At 44.2% G+C, this 25,284-nt stretch overlaps 2 protein-coding genes across 4 annotated transcripts in view; one reads left to right on the top strand and one right to left on the bottom strand.

Annotated features, from left to right (window-relative positions):
* LOC310836786 (uncharacterized protein) lies at positions 1-20,494 on the bottom strand. Of its 3 annotated transcripts, none has more exons than XR_014560194.1 (4): positions 20,414-20,494; positions 19,399-19,470; positions 5,742-6,001; positions 1-304 (listed from the first exon to the last, which is right to left on the bottom strand). XR_014560194.1 is itself a non-coding variant. In XM_083722647.1 (4 exons), exons 1-3 carry the CDS (start codon positions 19,961-19,963, stop codon positions 5,755-5,757), a joined length of 360 nt encoding a protein of 119 aa, XP_083578773.1. In that variant the 5' UTR covers positions 19,964-19,989; the 3' UTR covers positions 1-304; positions 5,742-5,754. The 3 variants fall into 3 exon arrangements, 1 of the variants encoding a protein (XP_083578773.1); XM_083722647.1 differs by lacking the exon at positions 20,414-20,494 and adding an exon at positions 19,923-19,989; XR_014560195.1 differs by lacking the exon at positions 1-304 and adding an exon at positions 2,636-2,922.
* BRWD3 (bromodomain and WD repeat domain containing 3) overlaps positions 19,506-25,284 on the top strand; it is a 75,318-nt gene continuing 69,539 nt past the window's right edge. The window contains exons 1-4 of the mRNA XM_083722008.1: positions 19,506-20,303; positions 20,403-20,461; positions 20,646-20,675; positions 21,549-21,608. Of these exons, the coding sequence (XP_083578134.1) occupies positions 20,270-20,303; positions 20,403-20,461; positions 20,646-20,675; positions 21,549-21,608 (183 nt within the window). The 5' untranslated portion in view covers positions 19,506-20,269. The remainder of the gene's footprint in view (positions 20,304-20,402; positions 20,462-20,645; positions 20,676-21,548; positions 21,609-25,284) is intronic.

Raw genomic sequence — 25,284 nt, 5'->3', positions numbered from 1 at the left:
TTGATGTGCTTCAATTTTCTAGTTAAGTATGACAAAACTTAGGATAAAATGAGAGCTCTTCACAAGTAATGAGAATATGAATTTAGAAGAATACAGCAGATGGAAGAGTGGTGTGTGGGCAAGTTTCTGGTTTCCGCAGCACAGTCTACATCTGCTCCTGATGATGTTAATAGGCTGATTTATTTCAGTTGCTAAAGTAAAGAACCCTAGTAAATTAAGTCCGATGAGTAGGTTCTTTCTTTTCCAGCTAAAAAGGCAGAATCCAGCAGCTGACCAGTGATGAAGAGGTGAATGTAAAAGGGACCTGGAAGGAGGAATGAAAAGGAGCAAGGCATAATGAGTTGAGTATGAAAGGAGAATGGGAGAAGGAATTACAAGAGATGGGTAAAAATATTTATGAGAGGCATGTGGAGGTTGGAATGGAAAAATATAAAAGAAAAAGCTTTCTGCACTTATGCCTCCAGATCAGCAAATTCTATCTACAATGCAGAGACTGAATCATGATAGTTTCAGAGCAAACAATTATGTCGAGTTGTTCATATAAATCAACCCTGAGAGCGGTGTGCTCTGGTAATTGGTTTCATTATTGAACTTCTCTTTCCATTAAGAGACTGCTTCTGAAGTTCCACTGAAATCTACCTAACTCAAGCCCATTAGAACTAATCCTGTGGAAGCAAAGGACAAGCCATTTCCCTCTTATAATCAAGGGCCCTTCAATTATTTGATGAATGCCATCGTGACCCCACTCAGTTTTCCATTCTCCAAGCTACATGTTTGTTGTTGCTTCAACCTTTTCCTGCAGTTCATGAACTGACAGCTCAACAGATGCAGCTGCAGCATCCTAACAACATTTTCTGTGGCAAAGTTAGAGAATATGCTGTCATGAACTCAAAACAAAGCACTGTGTGTGTGCGTGTGTGCACGCACTCACGCTTTCTTTAAAAATTTCTTCAGATTTTTAAAAATTAAAGCAAAAAATAAAGCAACAGTAAAGCAACCTAAAACAACTGGAGGAAACAGTTGCTTAATGCCTATTGCAGTCATGCCCTCCACCGACAGCAGAACAAATTGGTGATGGTAAAAACTGGAGGAATTCTGTGGCAAGGGTGGCTTGGGCACACATGCGGGTTCTCACAATGAATGCCTTGAAGGGGCATAGGTTGCCCATCTTTATCACACATTAGAATGGGTGGCAAAAATAAAGAAAGAAAGAAAAGCACAGTTTCATCAGTACAGATGTCCACACAAAATCAGTGGCACAAAACTTACCTGGCTGCCTAATTTGGACATGGATCTCTCTCTGAACTAGTGAGGCTTTATTTTATTTATTAATTTTGTATACTGACCTTCATCTCAGGGCGGTTCACAGCATAAAATGACTAGATAAAAAACTAAAATACATAATAAAAACAAGAGCAAAACAAATCAATAACCTCTCCCCCCCCCCACTATCCCACAAAGACATTTAAAAGGATATAGGATGTTAGTTAGCCAAAGGCTTGGTTGAAGAGTTCCACCACCAAAAGCAGCAAGCCACCTATTCTTTCTTAGGAGGAGAGAATAAAACACATACTTCAAGCTTCCCTTTCATCACTCCTAAACTGTACATAAATCAGACACTGAAGCAAATTCAGGTCTTTACACCAGGAAGACAAACTGTAAAAAAGATCACAGAGTACAGCGATTGTAATATCCTTCCCTGTTTATTAGCAGCTGCAGTCATGCTTTGAGTCTCAATATAGAAATACATTCCTGTCCCAGAAAACCATCTGAAATATAGTCAATCATTGGGGAACAAAATTTTTGTTGTATTGACACCTGCAGTTGTTCTAACCTAATTTTGACGTGCTTATCTGAAGTTGGTTTTGTCCTGTAAGCTCTAGGGGTTTTTTTTTGTTTTGCAATTCATGTTTTTCACTTTTCACCATAATCTTTGTTTTTCACAATACAATAATTCAATATTTTTTTAAACACATAGCCAAAGTAGTATAATATGAGTATAAATGTAAGTGACTTATACAGCATTGAGCATGACATGTATAGCATTGAAAATGACATGTATATCTATGTACAGTTGGAGGTATGCAAAAAAAAAAATTAATCCCTTGGGATACACAGTATACTGGGGAACATTTTTTTCCATTTTCTTTTGCATGAGATTTTTCAACTGTTCTTATTTGTTCTTTCAATGCTGATTTCAAATCTGTTATTGATTTTCGTGTACATGCTATAGTTATCTTGCAATTTCCGACTTTTGCCGATATGTCATATTTACACTGGGGATAAGTGGACACTGACATGTTGATCTACCCTATCCACATGGTAATTATTGTTTTGCAAACTTAAACTTTCTTTATTTTTACAGTTTTGTAATTTAAATATTTGTATTTTTCAGATCGGACCATGGCTTCTTCAAGTAGACAAAAATGTGTAAACAAGCCTGATGCCATTTGTTATGCTATTATTGCTTGGTCAATACAAAGGGTATTGGCAACAAAAACCAACATGCTGTCACCTATCCCAGTATTCCTTCAGCAATTAGACCTATCCCACACTCTGAGGAACTCCCAATTCCAGTTTTTAAGGGGTTTGTCTCTTCTAAAGATGAAGGAAGTGAACGTGGTGAGGTTCACTTGTATGATCCTTGGGTTCTCGCCAAACCATGGGAACCCCAAAAGGCATACTCTTCCGTTTTCCTTTTGTTCAGTCTCTAAGTATTTCCTCACAATTGTGACAAACAATATGCAGAGCCCATTTCTTGTCTTGGTCGCCATGGGGAATTTCAAAATAGCTTTTATAAGCACGCCTCACAAACATTGTTATATTGCATCTTTCACAAGGAAGTGTGTAGCAGCCACATACATAACAAGGTATCAGGCTTGTTTACACATTTTTGTCTACTTGAAGAAGCCATGGTCCATTCTGAAAAATACAGATATTTAGGTTACAAAACTATAAAAATAAATAAAAACTAAGTTTGCAAAACAATAATTACCATGTGGTTAGGGTAGATCAACGTGTCAGTGTCCACTTATCCCCAGTGTAAATATGATATATCAGCAAAAGTCGGAAATTACAAGATAACTACAGCATGTACATGAAAATCAATTTCAGATTTGAAATCAGCATTGAAAGAACATATAATAACAGCTGAAAAATCTCATGCAACAGAAAATGAAAAAAAATGTTCCTAAGTGATAAGCTATCACATTAATAGAATGGTTGTATCACATCAACATAATGCATACTTCTTCCCATTACCTGACTGCCTCCATAAAGATGTAAAACACCACACTGAACTTAATTTTAAGCATTACCCCAAGAACATGATGATATTAGCACAGAGAAGTTTCTTTTTAATAGTTAAGATGTTTTATTTTAATAGCTTTAAATACAAAGCTTGTTTAAATTAAACCTGATGAAGTACTCAAAAACAGTTGATTACTCTATGTTAAAAACACCTAAGAGTAGAGATGGAAAAGAATGTTGATTTTTAAGTGAACCAACTAGCACAGAGATTTCCAAACTGTGTATCGTGACACGTTAGTGTGTCTGTTGCAGTGTGTAGGTGTATTGTGTGAATGCTCCCCACACTCCTCCTGGGGCTGGAAAGGGGTTAGTTTAACCTCCATTTTGCTAGTAAAACTGAATTACCATGTTGCAAAATGATGCATGTCTAAAAACGTGTGTCACCGACATGAAAATTTGGGAAAGTACTGGACTAGCAGATAGTGCAAAGCCCAGGTAGCTTGAACAGCTGAGAGCCTACAGTCCTTGAGGTGTCTTGTTTTCCCGTGGCCAAGATGTGGGACAAACATGACCTCTCTGAAGTTGAGAAGTTCGAAAAGAGTAAGCTGAAGAAAACCAACAGCTCAATTCCTAATCTAAATGGGGGAGGAGGAAAAAATACCTCTTGCAAGAGACTACATGTGGGGTGCATGGATAATAATTTTATGTATGGAAAATACATGTTGCATGAAAGAAGGTGGGTTGAATAACAGTTAAGCCAGGGTTCAGGGCCAGATCACTAACCTGGAGAAGTAGTCTAATTTATTGACAGCTGCATGAATTATTATAGCTAGGAAGGGGCAAGCAGAATATAAAATGGAAGAATGGTATAAAGAGATGCAGGATATAGCTATTAATGATAAATTAACGTGTCATTAAGGTAAGAAGGGGAATATGTAGGAGAAATGATTTTGAGGAGATATGGAGGGTGATATGTAGAATTTGTTCTGTTAAAACGGAAAGTAGTCAAGAGGTGTTGAAATTATGGGAGGTTGGGTAGTTACAATGGAATGGTCTCGGGGGTGGGGTTCTTAAAAAAGGTTTTAAAAAGTGAAGAATTCTAAAGAAAAAAAGAAAAGACAGTATCCATTTCTACATCACTGAATCACCATTACCTTTTACATTATTTTCCCATGTTTTATCCGCAATTAGTCACATATTATATAATATGTATCATTCATAAAACACATACAATTACAGTTGATAGAGAATTGTCTGATTTATAAGAATCAAATATATTGCAGCTATAAAGTGTGTACCATCCTGTAGAACACCAGGACATAGAACATAACAGCTGCCTAGCAGCTATGAGATTATAAATCAGTCCACAGCAGAACATATTATACTGTGCCTTATATGAAATTGTTTCCCCACCAATCGTATGAACAGCTTTTATAATTTACAGTAATAAATCTGTATTTTATGGACTCCCCAGCATTTGTTTCTGCATAAGCAGACTGAATTGGAAACAGAACAGATAGTATAAAGAAGAAAGACCTCTTTGAATAAGCAGTCTTTTGAATTCAGCCTTGCGCTATATCGTAGTACTAAAAGCAATTGTTGGTTATGGAGCTCCATCTAGGGGAAGTATTTATATAAAGCAGGATGGTAATGAATTGGCATCAGATTTAAAACAAAGCAAATAGCTGCGGTGGGAAAGAGAAACCCCAGGACAAGAATTTAGGAGATAGTAACGGCAGTTACATCACTGAGTATTGTATAGCTCTGGGATAATGGAAGAGGAAGAATATGAAGCTAAAGGAGAAATGGACAGAAGACGGGGCTAAGACTCTGGTCACAATGTTGCTGGGTTGTTGTTGTTGTTGTTGTTTAGTCGTGTCCGACTCTTCGTGACCCCATGCACCAGAGCACACCAGGCACTCCTGTCTTCCACTGCCTCCTGCAGTTTGGTCAAACTCATGTTGGTAGCTTCGAGAACACTGTCCAACCATTTCGTCCTCTGTCGTCCCCTTCTCCTTGTGCCCTCCATCTTTCCCAACATCAGGGTCTTTTCCAGGGAGTCTTCTCTTCTCATGAGGTGGCCAAAGTATTGGCGTCTCAGCTTCAAAATCTGTCCTTCTAGTGAGCACTCAGGGCTGATTTCCTTAAGAATGGATAGGTTTGATCTTCTTGCAGTCCATGAGACTCTCAAGAGTCTCCTCCAGCACCATAATTAAAAAGCATCAATTCTTCAGCGATTAGCCTTCTTTATGGTCCAGCTCTCACTTCCATACATCACGACTGGGAAAACCATAGCTTTAACTATGTGGACCTTTGTTGCTGGGTTAGCCATTTGTTAATCTAGTGCCCTCCAAATGTTTTGGACTACAACTCTCATGAGTCCTAGCCTGCACATGCAGATGGGAATTGTAGTCCAAAACTTCCAAAGAGCACCAGTTTCACAAAGTTTCCATGTTGCCTTCTGAAACATGGAGATGATAACACTGACTTACCTGTTTTGCATGGCTATTTAAGAATTACAAGAGGTGGTTGGTTGTCATCCATCTGTCTCAGGAGACAATGGAGGAGTGTGCCTTTGGGGATGAGAGCAAACTGCTGGAAGGTTGCTTGCTGTTGCTGTAGAGACTGATATAGGAGAGACATGTTTTGTTGCAGCTGGTGCAGATAGGCATCCAATTGTGCTGCTGCAGATGCACCACGGCATTTCTTCTTTCTGTGCTCCTCCCAGGGGTCATTCCTCCTCTGGTCACTGCTATGGATACACATATAAAGTACTTTTACAAAGCACTAAATTAAGAACTAAGGGAAGACGAGGACAGCATGGAGGGAGAGCAAGTCTACTCACTGTACCCCTTACCCAATATGTGCCCATCTAGGCCAGGTAGACCTCCTTAAATGGCACTCACTTTCTACATCTGCCCTCCCCCCTGGCTGAACAACCAGTGTGACATGACATTTGCACCCACTATCACCCATTTGTTAACTTCCATCTCTCCTACTCCACTTCTCCCAACCACATTACCCCTCCCATGTCTCACTGTCATGGTAGCCTTAAGATTTTTCAGGAATACAACTATTTCTCAACAAGGCAACATTTTTGGAGTGCGACCCTCATTGAGTGCAAGGAACTCACAGGCCAAATGCTGATGAAAACAAATTGATAGTTATCTAGAATCATAAACTTCATATAGAAGATGGGAAGTCAAAGGTGAGAGATGGGGTGAGATCTGAACCAGGGAAGCTCCTGGTTCACAAGCTCAGTCTCTTTGTCAGCATGTTATGTTATCTTATTGCTTATTGCTATTATTATAGTAGGGCATATAAAGGTAAAGGGACCCCTGACTATTAGGTCCAGTCGTGACCGACTCTGGGGTTGCGGCACTCATCTCACTTTATTGGCCGAGGGAGCCGGCGTACAGCTTCCGGGTCATGTGGCCAGCATGACTAAGCCACTTCTGGTGAACCAGAGCAGCACACGCAAACGCTGTTTACCTTCCTTAATGGAGAGAATTTCACGCAGCCTTTAGCTCTGAAAGTGCCAGTCAGCTGGCATGTGCCCACACATGATGTAGTGACTGTACATCAGGGGTAGGCGACCTAAGGCCCATGGGCCAGATGCGGCCCAATCGCCTTCTCAATCTGGCCAGCAGACGGTCCGGGAATCAGCATGTTTTTACATGAGTAGCATGTGTCCTTTTATTTAAAATGCATCTCTGGGTTATTTGTGGGGCCTGCCTGGTGTTTTTACATGAGTAGAATGTGTCCTTTTATTTAAAATGCATCTCTGAGTTATTTGTGGGGCATAGAAATTCGTTCATCCCCCCCCCCCCATATAGTCTGGCCCACCACATGGTTTGACAGATGGTGGACCGGCCCATGACTAAAAAAGGTTGCTGACTCCTGCTGTACATCATACTGAATCTTGGCCAGGGATGGGGCCACATGGAAGTGATAGGCAATCCAGAGGCAAAAATGGGTGGAACGGCAAATGTGACTCTTACCTTTCTATAATAGGTTCAATATGGGATATAAGGATATTCATTTATTAACGGTATAGATTTATATCCTGCCCTTCATCCTTTTTGTGATCCTAGAGTTATACCCTCCAGCATTCTGCCGGTGAAAAGAGGGACATTTTCATCACAGGAATGTTGGAGGGTATGAACACACAGAGTCATTTTTAAGAGTGACAGAACTACGATGCATTCTCTCTCCCCACCCCCCCGGAGTGCACATGGTGGGGTTTGCCACAACTTTCCGCTTCAGAGAGCAGCTGCCTCTTAGCACAGCCATGGTGATACTCTACATGACATACATTGTCCTAGACTCAATGGGCCAATGGCTGAACTCTGTATATAAGCAGCTTCATAATATTACTCTACTAAAAAGTAAAGGTACCCCTGCAAGTATGGGCCAGTCTTGCCAGACTCTAGGGTTGTGCGCTCATCTCACTCTATAGGCCGGGAGCCAGCGCTGTCCACAGACACTTCCGGGTCACGTGGCCAGCGTGACAAGCTGCATCTGGCGAGCCAGCGCAGTACACGGAAACACCGTTTACCTTCCCGCTGGTAAGCGGTCCCTATTTATTTACTTGCACCCGGAGGTGCTTTTGAACTGCTAGGTTGGCAGGCGCTGGGACCGAATGACGGGAGCTCACCCCGCCGCGGGGATTCGAACCGCCGACCATGCGATCGGCAAGTCCTAGGCGCTGAGGTTTTACCCACAGCGCCACCTGCGTCCACTGATTACTGCTAGCAGTAATTACAGAATTGTGTTTTACATGTGTTGGATGGCCTCCTGCCATGTAAGATTTAGTTTACCTTCCAGCATTGCAGGTTGGACTAGATGACCCTCGAGATCCCTTGCAATTCTATGATTTACAACTATACCATAAAAATAGCTACTTTAAAAACAGCACAAAACATTACAAAAACAATTTTTAAACAATACAAAATGAACAAATGAGGAAGAGATCTGTTTTCATCCAGCCAGTAAAGCTTGTTGGAAGAAAAAAGAAGTCCCACTGTTTCCATTAAGTACAAAGAGTGGCTGGCCACCATATATCAAGAGCAATACACAAAACAGGAACCTCCCTGAAAGCTCTGCTCCAAATTATTCTGGAGCAGGCTACTGATATAATTGTAGAATTGGAAGAGATCCTGAGGGTTATGTACTCCAACTACTTGCATGCAGAAATCTCATCAAATGCATCCATGACAAATGGCCATCCAACCTCTGCTTAAAAACCTCCAAGGAAATAGAGTCCACCATCAAGGGAACAGCTCTTACTGCCAGAAAGTTATTTCTGATTTTTGGTGGAAGTCTCCTTTCTTCTCATGGATGAATGCCTTCCCCCTCCAGAACAGGAGAAAACAAACTGGCTCCATCTTCCATGTGACAGATATTGGAAGCAGTGTTAGAAACTCAGATATATAAACTAAGCACCAAATGGCTCCTTATACCAAGATTACAGTCACCGAAAAGGAATGTCTGGTTGCCATTTGGGGGCAAGACAGCTGTGAAGTCTTATTTTTGCCAAGGATTGACTGACTGTGATTGATTATCAGTTAAACATCTGGCTAGTTCAGATGACAACCTTGAGCTAGGTTAAGAACTTTTGAGAACTTAAAGAAGGAAAGTCACTTTATCCAGGAACAGTCCACATATATATTGGCCTATACCTACCTCTTTTTCTTAATGGTGACACAAACCATTCACAACGTAAGAATATTCTTCACAACTGTGAGCAGGGCAGTGGAGTGCGGTAAGTGAAGACAAGCTACAACAATTAACTATAACGTTGTTCACCGCTATATGGTGCTGCCCAGGCATCTTCACTTGCCTGGGACCCAGCTAATTTCAAACACTAATTTGAAGATGGCTATCCTATCTCCTCTCAGTCTCCTCTTTTCCAGACTAAACATACCAAATTCCCTCAATCGTTCCTCATAAGGTTGGGTTTCCAGATCCTTGATCATCTTGGTTGCCCTCCTCTGCACACGTTCCAGCTTGTCAACATCCTTCTTAAATTGTGGTGCACAGAATTGGACACAGTATTCCAGGTGTGGTCTGACCAGGGCAGAATAGAGTGGGACTATTACTTCCCTTGATCTTGACACTATACTTTTGTTGATGCAGCCTAGAACAGTGTTTTTTGTTTTTTTGCTGCTGCATCACATTGTTGACTCAGGTTCAGCTTGTGGTCTACTAAGACCTCTAGATCAGTGGTTCCCAATTAGCTAATTACTGAGGACCTCTTATTTTTCAGAAGTCAAGCCGCAGATCCCCTACTTTTGAAAAATTTGATAACTCCATGGTAGTTACCTCTGCAAAGCAATTTTTTAAACAAAATGTGGGTTAGCTCTTAATAACCAAAGGATTTTAGGTACACTAAAAAACAGACCGGGGCTGAGCAATATCTGGTTTTCAACATCGTGATATATCAGCAATTAAAATCACAATATTTCGATATGTCACAATGTCTGAAATTGGAGATCAGGCGTGGGGATGAGGGAAGAAGCTGCAGAGATTGGATGGGTGGAGGGAGGAAAGGAAGCAGAGTCACCTCCACTGCATGGGTTGAGTAGGAAGGGATTGGGATGGGGGGTATGCATCAGTGGGGCGGCCACTGAAGATGTACCTCCACTGTGGCTGCTTCTGCTTTCCTGCTGGATGAGAAAAGCTGCTCCACCTCAGTACCATGGGGCCTTGAACTGAGGGTGATCAGCTGCCCTGTTTATCATCCTATTGGTGGTGCCTTGAAATCAACTGTCCTCCCTTGCATGAGGAGTGATATATTCCTGCATACTGCAGGGTCAAAATTGTTATTGCAGTGTGATTTCAAAACCAATTTTGGCCAGTATATTGTTGTTTTAGACCATAAAATTTGTGATATTACCATGCAAAAATGACAAAAATTTTGTTGGGGGGAGGCAAGGGATGGGGCCGTGGACCCCCTGGCTGCATTCCAAGGACCCCCAAGGGCTCCTGGACCTCTAATTGGGAACCACTGCTCTAGATCCTTTTAACATGTACTTCTTTTAAGCCAGGTATCTCTCACCTTAATGTTTGTTTAGTTGGTTCTTCCTGCCTAAGTGTAGAACCTTACATTTGTACCTATTAGAATTCCATTTTCACGTATATGCAGCTCTGTGTGTATGAAGCTCTGCTCACTACTCCTCTATAATTTAGTGTAGAAATATTTCTTATATATTTTGTGCTTTAAAAACCACACATTTAAAAATATGTACTAAAAATATTGAGCCACACTAATATAAGTGAGATGCCAAATTATGTTCTTATTACTAAATTTGCATGTTTATCCTCCAAGAAACTCAAAAGTAATGTACATGGATTCCAACCCACTGCCTCTCATATTATTTTATTTTATTAATTATGCAATATATTTCTATCCTGCCAAATTGGGATTCAATGCGGCTTATAACATTTCAAAAATCAGTTATAAAATAAAGAACAACAAAAACAAGCTGGTTAAAATCAATACTTAAAATACATCACAATATATCTAAACCCAGCAATTGTAATTTGCACTGACAGCAGCCCAATCACCAACATAATCTGCATCTTAGTTTCCAAATGCATATATTCTATATATATTTGCCAGTTAAGCTGAAAGAGGGAAGGCATCTCAAAGTCACCTTTCCGCAAGAGCAGAAAGAGGGAGCAGGGCCAGGGCCAAAAAGATCAGCAGCCCAATTCTGTATGCTTTTACTGCAAAGATTCTTGAGATCAATGGTTTACTCTCATGTGAGCATGCAAAAGATTTGGAATGCAGCCCTGGAGCCCAGTCCTGCACATTTGCCTGGGAGCAAAACCTTAACTGCAGTTAAGGTTACTTACTTCAAAGTAAATTTGCAAATATGACTGGGGATGGGCTTCAACAGGCAGGCAGAAAAACAAAAAATAGCTGCAAATTGTCCGCACACCTCCCCCCAACAGCAGGCACTGAACTAAAGCACCCCAAAAATCAATTAGCAAGCACATCCACCCTTGCTCCATCCATGAATGGCTCAGGTAGCCAAATGGGGGGATTATTTTTGGAGGGCTGGATTTGCAAGAGGATTTTGGTCTCCCCTCCCCCATCCCCTTTTAGTTTCTGGAGCGGAAAACAAAGAACAAGCCGCAAGCCCTTTACATTGAGCGATATGGTCGTGGTGGACAAATAACAATAAAATAAAATAAACATCAATTTGCTTAAGCCTGTGTGTGTGTGTGTGTGTGTGTGTGCGCGCGCGCGCGCGCGCGCGGGCAAGACAAGCGCTCTTGGGAACCGGTGATGGTGATGGAGGAGACACAGTAAGAATCTCCGATGGAGTGAAAGAAAAAGAAAGAAGCGGCACCGTTGGAGGGGTCGTATTGGAAAGAAGTCACTGAGGATGCCGCTTCCTGGAGATTTCCTATGGCGAGGGTGCCTTTCCAAGCCAGAAAGGGAAGGGATGGCAGAGATCCCTATGATCCTTCTATGGAAGCGTAAACTGAGATAGGATGGACGTGCCTGGCTTCAGGCAGCAAGGTCCTAGAGTCCCACCCGTCTTCATCACAAAGCTTAGGAACCACTAACTCGGCTTTCGGAAGGAGCTCCCACGTCTCCTTCCCAATGCAGCTGCCGCAGCCGAAAAAAAACCAGAACGCCCGAACCCCGGGGCACTTGTACAAAAAGAGGGGCTGCCACACAAAACGGGGCTGTCAGGGGGCCTGGGGGCGGTCTGTAGAGTAGGTATCAGTTTTAAAAAGCATGCCATGCAACCTATTGAGTATAAAATGCACAACTTGTACAGCTAGAGGAAGTGTGCATGCACACGAAAGCTCATACCAAGAACTGACTTAGTTGGTCTTTAATGTGCTACTGGGTGCAACCTATTGAGTATAAAATGCACAACTTGTACATCTGAAGAAGTGTGCATGCACACGAAAGCTCATACCAAGAACTGACTTAGTTGGTCTTTAAGGTGCTACTGGGTGCAACCTATTGAGTATAAAATGCACAACTTGTACATCTGAAGAAGTGTGCATGCACACGAAAGCTCATACCAAGAACTGACTTAGTTGGTCTTTAAGGTGCTACTGGAAGGAATTTTTTTTTGTTTTAGCTAGAGCAGGGGTGGCCAACTCCCAAGAGACTGTGATCTACTCACTTAAAAACTAGCAGTGATCTACCCCCTTTTTGGGGGTTCAGGTCAGAGCATTTTTTTAGGGGAGACACAGTTCAGCTTCTTTGGGGGGAGCCGATGATCTACCAGTGATCTACCGCAGATGTCCAGTGATATACCGGTAGATCATGATCTACCTGATGGGCATGCCTGAGCTAGAGCATCAAAGCTAGCTCCTGGGGATATGGCTGATATTTTGAAATTACTGAATGTCTTAAAATAAGCAATTTGCTATTAGCGTCTTCTTCAGAAACAACTGCTTTACAGCACTTCTGTATTATTGGTTCCAAGATTTATGTGTATGTGTGTGTGGGGGGGATTTTACATGAAACCTTAATAATCAGAACAATGCTATAAGTAAACTGGAAATATAATGAAAAACCAACATAATAACTGATACTAGCTAATTTGTTAGTGTATGAAGCACGAAAAAGGGAGAAATAATAGTCATAACATGCCTTCCAACATTTCTCTGATGAAAATAGGGGCGCCCCGTTCCATAATATTTCTACTATGTATACCCCATATATCTTATTGGATTGCCCCATCACTCTGGGCAGCTTCCAACACATTTAAAAACATAATAAAATATCAAACATTAAAAAACTATACAAGAGTGCCTTCAGGCAGCTCGGGGGTTGGATAACTCCATACCCTCCAACATTTCTCTCTTGAAAAGAGGGACATCTATCATACCCTCCAACATTTCTCCAATGATAATACAGTACAGATATCCTAAGGAGAAGCGGGACATTCCAGGATCAAATCAGAAACTAGGACAGCTTCTCTAAATCAGGGACGTCCCTGGAACACAGGGACCCTTGGAGGGTCTGACATATTTAGCAATATGATCACCTTTCACAGGAAGTATGTGGCAAACCAACTGAAGAAATATTCTAGATTATGAGAAGGAATTGGGGGGGGGTGTTATTAAAAAAAATGTAATCCTTTGAATGAATACGCCCTTACTTTAACTTCTTTCTAAACCCACTTCCTTCTCCTTTTGGTATTTCTTGATACCTCCTTTCCTACTATTCCACATTCACCACAAATTAGCTTTGTTGTTACTTTGCAAATGAAAAATATTCAGCTGTTAACTTGATAGGATGGTGCATATTTTGATGTGCCACCAGGTAGAGAAGTAGTGTCTACCTTTCAACAGTGGACCAAAAAAAAATGGGTGTGGCACCCTGAGGAGCAAAGTGGATGCTGCCATATTTGACATGAAGCAGAACAACGTCAAGTGGGACGCAGGTGGCGCTGTGGGTTAAAGCCTCAGCACCTAGGACTTGCCGATCGAAAGGTCGGCGGTTCGAATCCCTGCGGCGGGGTGCGCTCCCGCTGCTCGGTCCCAGCGCCTGCCAACCTAGCAGTTCGAAAGCACCACCGGGTGCAAGTAGATAAATAGGGACCGCTTACCAGCGGGAAGGTAAACGGCGTTTCCGTGTGCAGCTCTGGCTCGCCAGAGCAGCAATGTCACGCTGGCCACGTGACCTGGAAGTGTCTCCGGACAGCGCTGGCCCCTGGCCTCTTGAGTGAGATGGGCGCACAACCCCAGAGTCTGGCAAGACTGGCCCGTACGGGCAGGGGTACCTTTACCTTTACCTTTAGAGCAACGTCATATTTTTGCTGGAAATTTGCTGGAAGTTTTCAAATTTAAAGAAGGAAAGTTAAAAAGAAGCGAAAGAAGAAAATATTCAAAATAAAGGAATGGGTGGGGAAAATTAGAAGCAAAGAACAAATAAGAAGGTCCTGCTTCTCCCATAGCTGCAACCTTGGCTTCAAACTGACCTCAGCCATGCTCTGACTCTCCTTCTCCAACTTGTTGTGTTTTACAGACTCCCACATTACCTCTCAGCCCAACCCCCCTACTCAGCTCACATCATGCAAAAATTCCAGGCGGGATGCTTAAAACTCTACTTCAAAATTCTCTTTTGTCTTCCAAATGAACTCTGGGTTGAGGGATGGACCCCTCCCATTTGTTTTTCTTAATGGCCCATTATCTTCCCCTTGTCTTTATTACTGGCTGATCTCCCAGGTGATTATCAGGCTGGCCTGGCTGATCCAGGAATTAGGAGTGCCCAGGTATTCAGACTAACACCCCACCCCATGGGCATAACCAAGAAGGGGCAGCTGCCCCACAAATCAATCAATATCAATAAAAATCAATACAAATTTGAGGTTCTGCTCCCCAACAAAAGCCTGCCCCTCTAACAAAAATCCCTGCTATGCCCATGCCCCCCCCAATTTGCAAGACTATACTTCAATCAAGGCAGCACCTCTAATCCTCGTTTTGCTCTTAAACTAATATAATAGCAACTACTACACTAAAAATATTTCTGGAAATGGAAAGCTAAGAAACCCCGCTTCAGAATTTTTGCCATGAAGAAACAGCCGTGTTCTCTGAATATTTATAACAGACCCCTCAAAACGCAACAAAACCACCCTTCTGCTTGAAATTATAACATTTCTTAAGCGAGGGGTCTGCCTACCCAATGATAGTCCTATCATTTATTTGTGCATCAGCAGACACACATACAAACCCAAGGCACACACAGGAACCAGTATTCCCCAAAATAAAGCCCACTCATATCTCAATAATGCAATGCCTGCAGTGTAAAAGGGGGTGTATGGGGTGGGTTGGTACCTCTGGTGGGGGGCACATTGTGTTCCTTCTTGGGTAGTTTGCCCACCTTTGGCCCCCAATGTGTACTCAGCTTTCACCTGTGGCTCCTAGATGCTGTCAGCATGCAACAGTGACTACACCCCATGAAACTGTTTTGACTGGCTGGCTAAGGCAGGTGAAGGTAGCCAATAGCTCTCAAACCCTAGTTTAGGGACTTCCCCTGCATGTGAAGACAGGCTCTGGTGGATTGAGTGGACTGTCAACAAGGTGGTTTCTACATGTGCTGTAGTGGCAAGTGAGTGACGGATGGGGCCTGTCAACCTGGGAAGGTAGCCCATCTAGGCATGGGCATAGGGGGGGCGGGGAGCTGCTCCCCAAATCAATAAATACAAATAATTACAAATCTGAGGTTATGCCCCCGTAACAAAAATCCTGGCTACGCCCATGCATCTTGGAGAAGGAAAACTCTGATCCTAAACCTCTGCTGCCTCGTGGGACATCTTTGGGAGAAAAGGCTAAGGAGTAAGCCCTACACATGCGTGGAGTTCCTAAGGCTCCTGCAGCCAAACTGGTGCCAAACATACCGGTCTTTCCTTTGAACCACATTGGCGAGGCCGAGGGAGTGCGTCTTGTCATCTGGGACCATCGGCTGGGTGAGGACTGCAGGGCCTGCTCCCTTCCAGGGCCTTCTCCAACTGGCCCAGGGGGCGTGGCCCAGGCCCTTATTTGGAACAAACTTTTGGGGAAGTGAGGGAAGTGTTCTAACTTTGCTTCCCTGTTCCAGGTGGTTAATGTGCTTTAAAATGTCCTCAAGCAGTCGGGTGGGTGGGTGGGTGGGTGGGATGGATATTTGGTTGGGGATTAATTTTAGTATAATTGTTCTGTTCCTTTTTTTGTTGTTGTTGTTTTATTGGTTCTGTATAGTTTGTGTTTTGTTTTAAGGGGCGGGATCAGGGCTGCCTGGGAGTGGGGCCCCAGCCAACACGATGGCTGGGACGATTTCCACAGGGGCGGAAGCACTGGGACATCCGATCTCGGTGATCATAGGCAGGAGGCGGAGTTACGCTAAGACCAGACCATGTCATTACCGAGGAGGCAGATTTAGTTGTTGTTTGAAGACTATCCCTGCCTCCGGGTCTGGCCTTGACCAGATGGATACTGGAATCAACAGGGGAAATCTACATAACCTGAAGGTGTGGCTGTGTAATGCCAGGTCAATGATGAATAAAACCACTGCCATCCACGACCTGATTGTGGATGGAGGATTTGACCTGGCATGTGTGACTGGTTGGAGGAAGCAGATGGGCCTGTCCTTGCTGCTGCTTGCCCACCAGGTTTCTCTTACGCACAGCAACCCAGGTCATGTGGGCGGGGAGGGGGGGGTTGCAGTGATTTTTAGGAAGTCACTAGCTTGCACCGGGCGTCCTACTGGGAAGATCCAGTTTTCTGAGTGCATGTTCTGGAAGTTGGGCAATAGGGGCAGTACAGGTTTCCTTTTGGTGTACCGACCTCCCCGCTGCACCAAGGATTCCCTGTCCGAGCTGCTTCAGGTCGTGGCGGATTTTCTCCTGGAGACACCTAGTTTGGTTGTCCTAGGGGATTTTAACATCCATACCGACACGACCTTACAAGGGGCCGCTCGGGACTTCGTGGAAAGCATGGCCTCCATGGGGATGTCCCTGAATAAGTTGGGCCCAACTCATAGTCATGGATATGCCTTAGACCTGGTGTTCACCTCTAGTGACGTGGGTGATCTGACACTAAGTAAAAGTGAAACAAAAGAAGTGCAATGGTCAGATCACTTCCTGGTGCAACTGGACTTGCCCGCGACCCTTCCCCTCTGCAGGGAGGTGGGACCAATTCGGATGGTCGGCCCCCGCCACTTAATGGATCCAAATGGTTTCCAGAGAGTGGTAGGGGATGCTTTATCCCATGTTGATGGCCTTTCAGCTGATTCCCTGGTGGCCCGCTGGAATGCGGAGTTAACCAGGGCTATCGACTGTCTGGCTCCAAAGCACCCTCTCCGATTGCATGGAGCCCGGACAGCCCCGTGGTTTTCTTCGGAGATGAGGGCGATGAAACAATCGCTGAGACGGCTAGAGCGTTGGTGGCAGAAAACTCACTCCGAATCTGACCGGACACAGGTTAGAGCTCAACGTCGAGCCCACCAAGTGGCTATAGCGACGGCGAAGAAGACTTTCTTCACTGCCTCTATTGCATCTGCAGAAAATAGTAGCAGGAGACTCTTTCAGGTGGTTCGCAATTTAACGGAACCACCTTTACCACCGGGGCCTTGTAAAGACCCCAAGATCTCCTGCAACGACTTTGCAAAGTTTTTTGCAGATAAAATCACTTTTATTCAGAAGGAGCTAGATATCACCATGGGAGCAGGGCTGGGGCGGGAGAGTGCTAGAGCTCTGTCTGGTCAAGTTGCATGGAATCAATTTCAATCCGTTACCCCCGAGGATGTGGACTGGCTGCTTGGACACGTGAACCCAACCACCTGTCTCCTTGATCCTTGCCCATCCTGGCTAATAAAAGCAAGCCGGGAAGGGCTGGGCGATGGGCTCTGCGGGGTGGTGAATGCTTCCCTCTGTGAGGGAACATTCCCAGATCCGCTGAAAGAGGCGGTCATTAAACCGCTTCTTAAAAAAACATCTTTAGACCCGGCCAGTATGGCCAACTATCGCCCAGTCTCAAATCTTCCATTCTTGGGCAAGGTGATTGAGCGCGTGGTTGCTGAACAACTCCAGGCACGCCTGGAGGATGCAGACCATTTGGATCCCTTCCAATCGGGAATTCTGTATCCAGGGCAGCTGTCTACCAACTCCACCTGGTACGCAGGCTGAGACCCTACCTGCCCACGGGCTGTCTCGCCAGAGTGGTGCATGCTGTAGTTATCTCCCGCTTGAACTACTGCAATGCGCGGGGGCTACCTTTGAAGGTGACTCGGAAACTACAACTAATCCAGAATGCGGCAGCTAGACTGGTGGCGGCTGCCGAGACCACATAACACCGGTCTTGAAAGACCTACACTGGCTCCCAGTATGTTTCCGAGCACAATTCAAAGTGCTGGTGTTGACCTTTAAAGCCCTAAACGACCTCGGCCCAGTATACCTGAAGGAGCATCTCCACCCCCATCGTTCTGCCCGGATGCTGAGGTCCAGTGCTGAGGGCCTTCTGGTGGTTCTCTCATTGTGAGAAACAAAGCTATAGGGAACCAGGCAGAGGGCTTTCTCGGTAGTGGTGCCCGCCCTGTGGAACGCCCTCCCGTCAGATGTCAAAACGATAAATAACTACCTGACATTCAGAAGACATCTTAAGGCAACCCTGTTCAGGGAAGTTTTTAATCTGTGATATTTTAGTGTATTTTTGGTTTCTATGGAAGCCGCCCAGAGTGGCTGGGGAACAAATAAATAATTATTATTATTATTATTATTATTATTATTATTATTATTATTATCTGGGCAGCTCAGGACTTCCACACACACTGCCCAGGCTTGCGCCCTGAAAAGGTTGCTTCACTGCAACTAACACAACAGTTTGATTTCACTCCCATTGTCTCTACGGATAGGTGGATGCCAACAACATACAGTGGATGCTCGGGCTGTGAACGTGATCCGTGCAGGAGGCACGTTCGCAACCTGCAGCGCTGCGTCTGTGCATGTGTGGGTTGCGATTTAGTGCTTCTCCGCATGCGCGACCGCCGAAACCCAGAAGTAACCCGTTCCGGTACATCCGGGTTTTGGTGCGTTCGTAACCCGAAAAAACACAATCTGAAGAGTCTGTAACCCGAGGTATGACTGTAGTGTGTTGGCACTGTGGTCTAAACCACTGAGCCTCTTGGGCTTGCTGACTGGCACGCTGGCAGTTCGAATCCCCGCGACAGGGTGAGCTCCCATTGCTCTGTCCCAGCTCCTGCCACTAGCAGTTTGAAAGCATGCCAATGCAAGTAGATAGGTACCACTGTGGCAGGAAGGTAAGCAGTGCTTCCGTGCGCTCTGGTTTCTGTCATGGTGTTCTGTTGTGCCAGAAGCGGTTTAGTCATGCGGCCACATGACCCAGAAAGCTGTCTGTGGACAAATGGCAGCTCCCTCAGCCTGAAAGCGAGATGAGCACTGCAACCCGTCACCTTTGACTGGACTGGGTCCTTTTACCTTTACACCTAGTGTGTTAATAATGTGTGCTTTTTGAACTACCTTGCACGAAATGTTGACAGCTCTGACAAGTGATCGTCACATCTCCATACATGCCCTGCCAAGACCGAATTTGGGGGGGGGGTCCAAGTTCAAATCCCCCCATTCCACCACGACGGTCACTGGGCTAGGGAGGCTTTCTTTCAGCCTAACCTACCTCAAGAGGCTGCTGCGTGAGGATAATCGTGGGGCATGAGGATCGGGAGCTCGGAAACGCATCCCTGCACTCCTGAAAGCAACAACAACAATGGATGGGGTTTTAAATAGTAATCTTTTATTTTGCATATGGATAAAATCAACAAATTAAACGCAGCAAGCGAGCAGCCGACATTTCTGAAACTGACAGCCGGCGACCACGGCCACCTCTTCCCAATCTGGGGCAAAGATCAAGCCGCAGAAGCCGAGGTGCGGAATCGGGGGGGGGGCAGCCCAAGGCCCTCGGGGTGCGCAGGCCTCAGGCTCCGCTAGGCCCAAGCCCCCTTCCCCTTTTCCGCCTTCCCTGCCTCTTCCGATTGCCGCCTCGGCCGCCTCCCACAGGCCACCCCGTACCACCGCCCCCATGCGGCCGGAGGCTCCCTCGGCTACTGAACAGCCTTCCTGCCTGCTTCTCTCTCTCTCTCTCTCTCTCTCTCTCTCTCTCTCTCTCTCTCTCTCTCTCCCCCCCCCCCCCCCCGTAATTACGGAGCCGCCGCTGTCTCTCCCCTCTCTCCGTCCTCCTCCATTCCCCTTCAGGCGAGCAGCCAGTCTGAGGGCCGGCACGGGCTCGGTCCCTCCTCCGCGGCGGGGGCTATATGGAGCCGGCGAGGCGCTAATGAGGCGGCGTGCGGCAGCGGCAGCATATATACCCTGCCGCTGGGGCTGTTCCGGGCGGTCGTAACAGGAGCCGCTCCTCAGGCAGGCAGCTCGCCCGCCCTTTCCTGGGACAGGGACCATCCCCAACAGCGGCAGCGACGGCGGCGCCCCCGGCGCCTTTCCCTTCTACCCCGGTGCTCCTTCCTGACGGGCCTTCTTCTGAGGAAAGAGGAGGGATGGCGGCGGCCGCCCCGACTCAGCTGGAAGCCGGTGAGTCTCGGGTGCCGCGGGGGCTGAGGCGGAGGCTGCCTCCTTGGGCTTCCCTCGCCCTGCTTTAACCTGGCTTCTTCTTCTTCTTCTCCTCCTCAGAGCTGTACTACCTAATTGCCCGCTTTCTCCAGTCCGGACCGTGCAAGCAATCTGCCCAGGTATGAAGGGTTTGTGGGCAAAAGCTAGCGTGGTTGTGGTGGTCGGTCGGGGGGCGGCGGCGGTCTTGTTCTAGAATGGAGCTGGGTTTTTTTTTTTTTTTTTTTAGTCGGGGTTGTGGGGAAGGGACATCTATTGCCTCCCCTCACGCTCTTTGTGTGTGTATCTGTATGTCTTTTTCCTCAGGTGCTGGTGGAGGAGCTGGAAGAACACCAGGTAATGTCCCAGCATGTGGTCTGAGTGGTGGTTTTTTTGGGGTGTGTGTGAGGGATTGATTAATGCCGAATTAATATATGCCTCCTCTTCAGCCCTTGACCCCAATCTTCGCTTCAGTAGCCGTGCAAATGCCCTCCTGGTTCGTAACCCCTTCCCACAAATCTTGCTATCCGTGAAGAACTTGTTGGGATAGGTATTAATTGCACACCTTTGCAACGAAGCCTCCGTCTCCACCCCCTCTTATTTTCTTTTTAAATTATATTTATTCACCGAGCAGCTTTCTCAATTTAAATAAACCGTGCTTGCTTTTGGTGACCTTTCATTTGGCTCTTAAAAAGATAAAGAAAGAGGGAGGTGTTGCTACTATCAGTCCTGGTTTCTTCCTCCACTCTTCCCTTCCCCCACCCCACCCCAAATGTGACAACACAGGACATGCAGTTTTTATCTGCTCAGGAAAGGAGCATTATTTCCCCCTGTAGTGCTTGCTTGTGGGACGCCCTGGGGTGGCAAATGAGTGAGAGAGTGGGTATATTTTGGTCAAGGAGCTAGTAGAGGCTTTGTGGAACGGCCAGATAGGCTTTCTTTTCTGAAGAACTGTTCCAGGCCAACAAAGGAGAAGCTGCATGAAATGTAAAGGGCTCTCTCCCACACTAAGTAGGACAGCTTTTACATGTAAACCTATTTTCCTTTATCTTCAGAAGTTTTTTTTCTTTACACCCATCTGGTGAGTGTAAGTGACATGGCATGCAGCTGTAAGAATCAGTGGGGGAGTTGTTGGGAGATAAGGGAATCATTTGTTTTCTCCATTTTGCACACGCTTTTAATTGCAAGACCTGTATCTCTTCCTTGCACCTCCTCCCCCGTCCCACTCAGTTGATCCCAAGGCGCCTGGATTGGCAAGGCAAAGAGCATCGAAGAAGTTTTGAGGATTTGGTGAGTGAAGGCTGGCTTTTAAACTTGCAGGTGGGGTCGGGGTTGCTTCAGCTATGGAAGATATGGCAGAGTTACTGCCTTTCTCCTTCTTTTCTACTCCAGCCGAGGGAGAAAGGAAAAGTAATGTTAATATTAGTCACTTGGGAAGGGGTTCCTGGTTTATTTTTTGTGTGAATCGGGGAACGGGGAGGGTTATCTGAGGGCACGTACAAAGCTCAGGCCAATGATTCTGCACCTACCAAGCTGGAGTTCCGTGTTTGCAAATGAGAGTTGCCTGCTGATTGGTTGCAGCTTTAAAGATAGGAACTGAACAGAAGGGTTGTTTTTTTTTTTTTTGCAGCATTCAAAAGAAAAATACTACACTCTCACTTCATAGCCATATTATGCGGAAACAGAGCATTTGCTGTTAGATATTTATTTTACACTTTAGAACAAAATGTAAAATGTAAACAAATTATAGAGCGAGTCATTATATGTTAAGTTTTGCTTATGAAAGGTGAAGATCAGTATGGAAGTACATTGCTTTAAACATAGGAAACATTCATATTTGCTTGAGAAATAAAGGAATTGTAATTCTTGCTGACCAAAAGGGGAATGTAAATAGGGAGAAGGGCTGAAAGTTTATTGGAAGGCAATCCTTGAGCTATCCTTGGATTCATTTCGTTTTTACAATTTGTTCTGGTGAGATGATAATGTGGCACATCAAGTTATGAGTTGTGAGAAGTGTATTAGTGCGAACTGATTTACTGAGTATAAAATATTACATATTTTTAGAATACATTTCTGGTTTTGATTCTAAAGTGGGCTATGTCATCAAATGCTGGAGTATGCCAGTTGCTGTGTGTGGCGATCATTATATGGAATATGATGTTAAAGTCAACATTGTATGGTTGCTTCTGCTGGTACTGTAGCAGTTAGTGTAATTGCTCACTACTTTTTTGAATTATAAACTCCTATCTCTTATGTCTGGTACTCGTGTTTAATTTAGAGGCACCTGAGGAAAGGAAGACTATTGTTACACCTCTGATCTAAACACTACTGATGTGTTTTCTGTCCACCTTGATTCCATAGGTTTATGTTTTTTTGCAGAATACAAGTTCTGAAAATTTTGCTCCTTTCCCTTTTAGCCTTGTACTAATGCACTGTGCTAGATGCTGTATCATGTTGTTATTTTTTATTGCTTTTTTGTTTCTTATAGATTGTATTTTATTATTTACATTCCATAGAATTCATGTTGTAATACAATAAAATATCAGGAAAAGGAAGCAATAAAATATGCATATTTAATGTGGCCATATTGTGGACTAGCTGAATGAATCTCATTGACCACTGTCTACCTATGACATTTTGAGGACCCCTGATATTGGCCACTGGGCATGTTCAACTGTTTAGTGGGTACTTCACTTCAGATTGTAATATATTATAAATGATGATCTGAAGCTGCTCACTGGGGCTAATTCCATCCCTTAGTTCATGTATGGGGAACGGTTCACTAGCATGGCCAGTGATCAGGAATAATGGGAGTTTTATTCTAACAACACCTGGGGTGATACGGGTTCCTCATCCTTAGTTCTTAACCTATACCTAATATTTTATTTTTTGGAAGCTAATAAGGATGGGCCGCTGGTCTTTAGCAACATATTTCATCTCATGGGGTAATATAAACATACCTCCATATTTCCAGGTTTCTGAGCGTGGCTTTTGAAATTAGATATGAGAGGAAAAACTCATGTAAGCAGGGAAGAATATGATTTAGTTTGTTTGAATGGACCCTTCTGTCCTTGCCCAGTTTAATTTTTCCACCATTTGAGATCAAGCTTCTCTCCCCCGACCCGCTGTCTTTTTAACGCCAGCAGGAAAATTAAACCAGCAGAGGCAAAACAGAAACAAGCCAGTACAATTAGAATATGAAAAACAATTGATGGAAAACCATGTAAAGAATTGTGTGGCAAGATTTGTAATTTCTTATAAGCAAGAAGTTGCATTTCTTCTTCCTTCTTTTTTTTGCTGATCTTATGACTGGGAATAAAGTGAATGTAAGGAGATCAGATTATTTAATTTCTCTTAAGTCTTCACTGACTTTTCAAGGTACTTAAATATTTCTGACATTCATTTCAGGAAACCTTCCTTTAATTGTGAGTCAATGATCAAGCTTTATAGGTATGAAATATTACTTAGATAGGAGTATGGTTGTTAATACTTGGCTGGTATATTTACACAAGCAAATACTATAGTAATTGCTACTAGCACTTGTGACACCTATTTTACATGGCAGAATCTTTCTGTAAGGAAAGGTGCTCCTATTCTATTGCTGCAAGTGAACAATATACTCAACCAATACTGGTGGTTATAATTAGAAATGATCATGCACTCAGCACATTTGTACATTCTATAGTAGAAGAAAAATGGTTGTGAATATGAGTTGCTAGACGTTGACAGATCTAGTTGTTGGATCTCTAATTTCACAGAGCCATGCCTAGTTTTAATTTATGTGACTATAGTAATAGACTAATTCAAGGTGTTCAAGGAGGGATGAAACTAGGCTGTTTTTCACCTAGGTCAAAGATCCCGTTTGGCACATCCATGCACATTTGCGTTCACACACACACACACACACAGGCAGTGAGCCTCAATGGTGCCTGTCTGGAGGCTTCACCTGGGGCAAAAAACCATGCTAGTCCCCCCCCCCCCCGTAGCTAAGGCACTCTCTTCAAGTTATATTTTCCTTAAACAAAGGCAATATATTTTAAACAACCTTTTTTACCCCATAAGGTTGTGTTTTTGTTTTTGTTTTGCCTTGCCCAGGTAATCCTGAGAGCTGCAATCCGAAGGTACTGAGAACTGCCTATCGTATAAAGTTATTAAGTTTCTTGCGTCCATATATAGATGTGCTTTAAACTTACCGAGAAAAAGCTGGATGATAATTTATTGGAGATGTGTTAGACTTGGAGTTGACCATTTGCCTGGATGAGTAGATTATCAGACCTGAGTCTCCTTGCTCTGGGGTGTTTGTGTGTTTGTCTTTGTGGACTTATATACAAAGCTAGTACGGGATTCCCTGCACACTGGCAGGCCTTTTGACTAGATATGATTCTTCTAAATCTGCAGTTCTACTTAAAAGGCATCTCCTGACCCATTCTGAAGATGCAAAGGATAGTGTCAGAACTGGCCTTGAGCCTTAGGATAAATAGTGTTATTTTGACAAACAAGCACAACATCGGCATAGTCATTTTCATACTTGGGATCCTAGTTAGCTGCTTTTTACCCTTAGACAATTGATCCATCATGCTCAGTATTGTCTACAATGACTGTTGGTGACTCTCCAGGATTTCAGACAGGGAACATTATCAGCCCTGCCTGGAGATGCAAGGATTGAACAAGAGACCTTCTGCAGGCAAGCAGATGCTTTTCACTGAGCTACTATTACTTTTTTGTAACTATCTAAACTGGAGCAGATGCTCTTGCTTTAGATAAAGCCCCTAATACATTGCCATTTGGGAATTAAACTAGTTTGCTACTAGTGTAGTCTGGAGTATATATGCAAAGAAGCACAATAACAATACGATGTGCAATGCACTGTGCAGATATGTTCTAATAAGTCTCAACTGCTTTTCAGACTGAAGTCTCTCTCCAAGTAGTGTTCTAAATTTAAAATATGTAGTAAAAGGCAATTTTG

This window comes from Podarcis gaigeae (assembly GCF_964106915.1).
Source record: "Podarcis gaigeae genome assembly, chromosome: Z".
NCBI lineage: Eukaryota > Metazoa > Chordata > Lepidosauria > Squamata > Lacertidae > Podarcis > Podarcis gaigeae.
The sequence above is the reverse complement of the archived record's forward strand: the minus strand, read 5'-3'. Positions and strand labels throughout refer to the sequence as shown.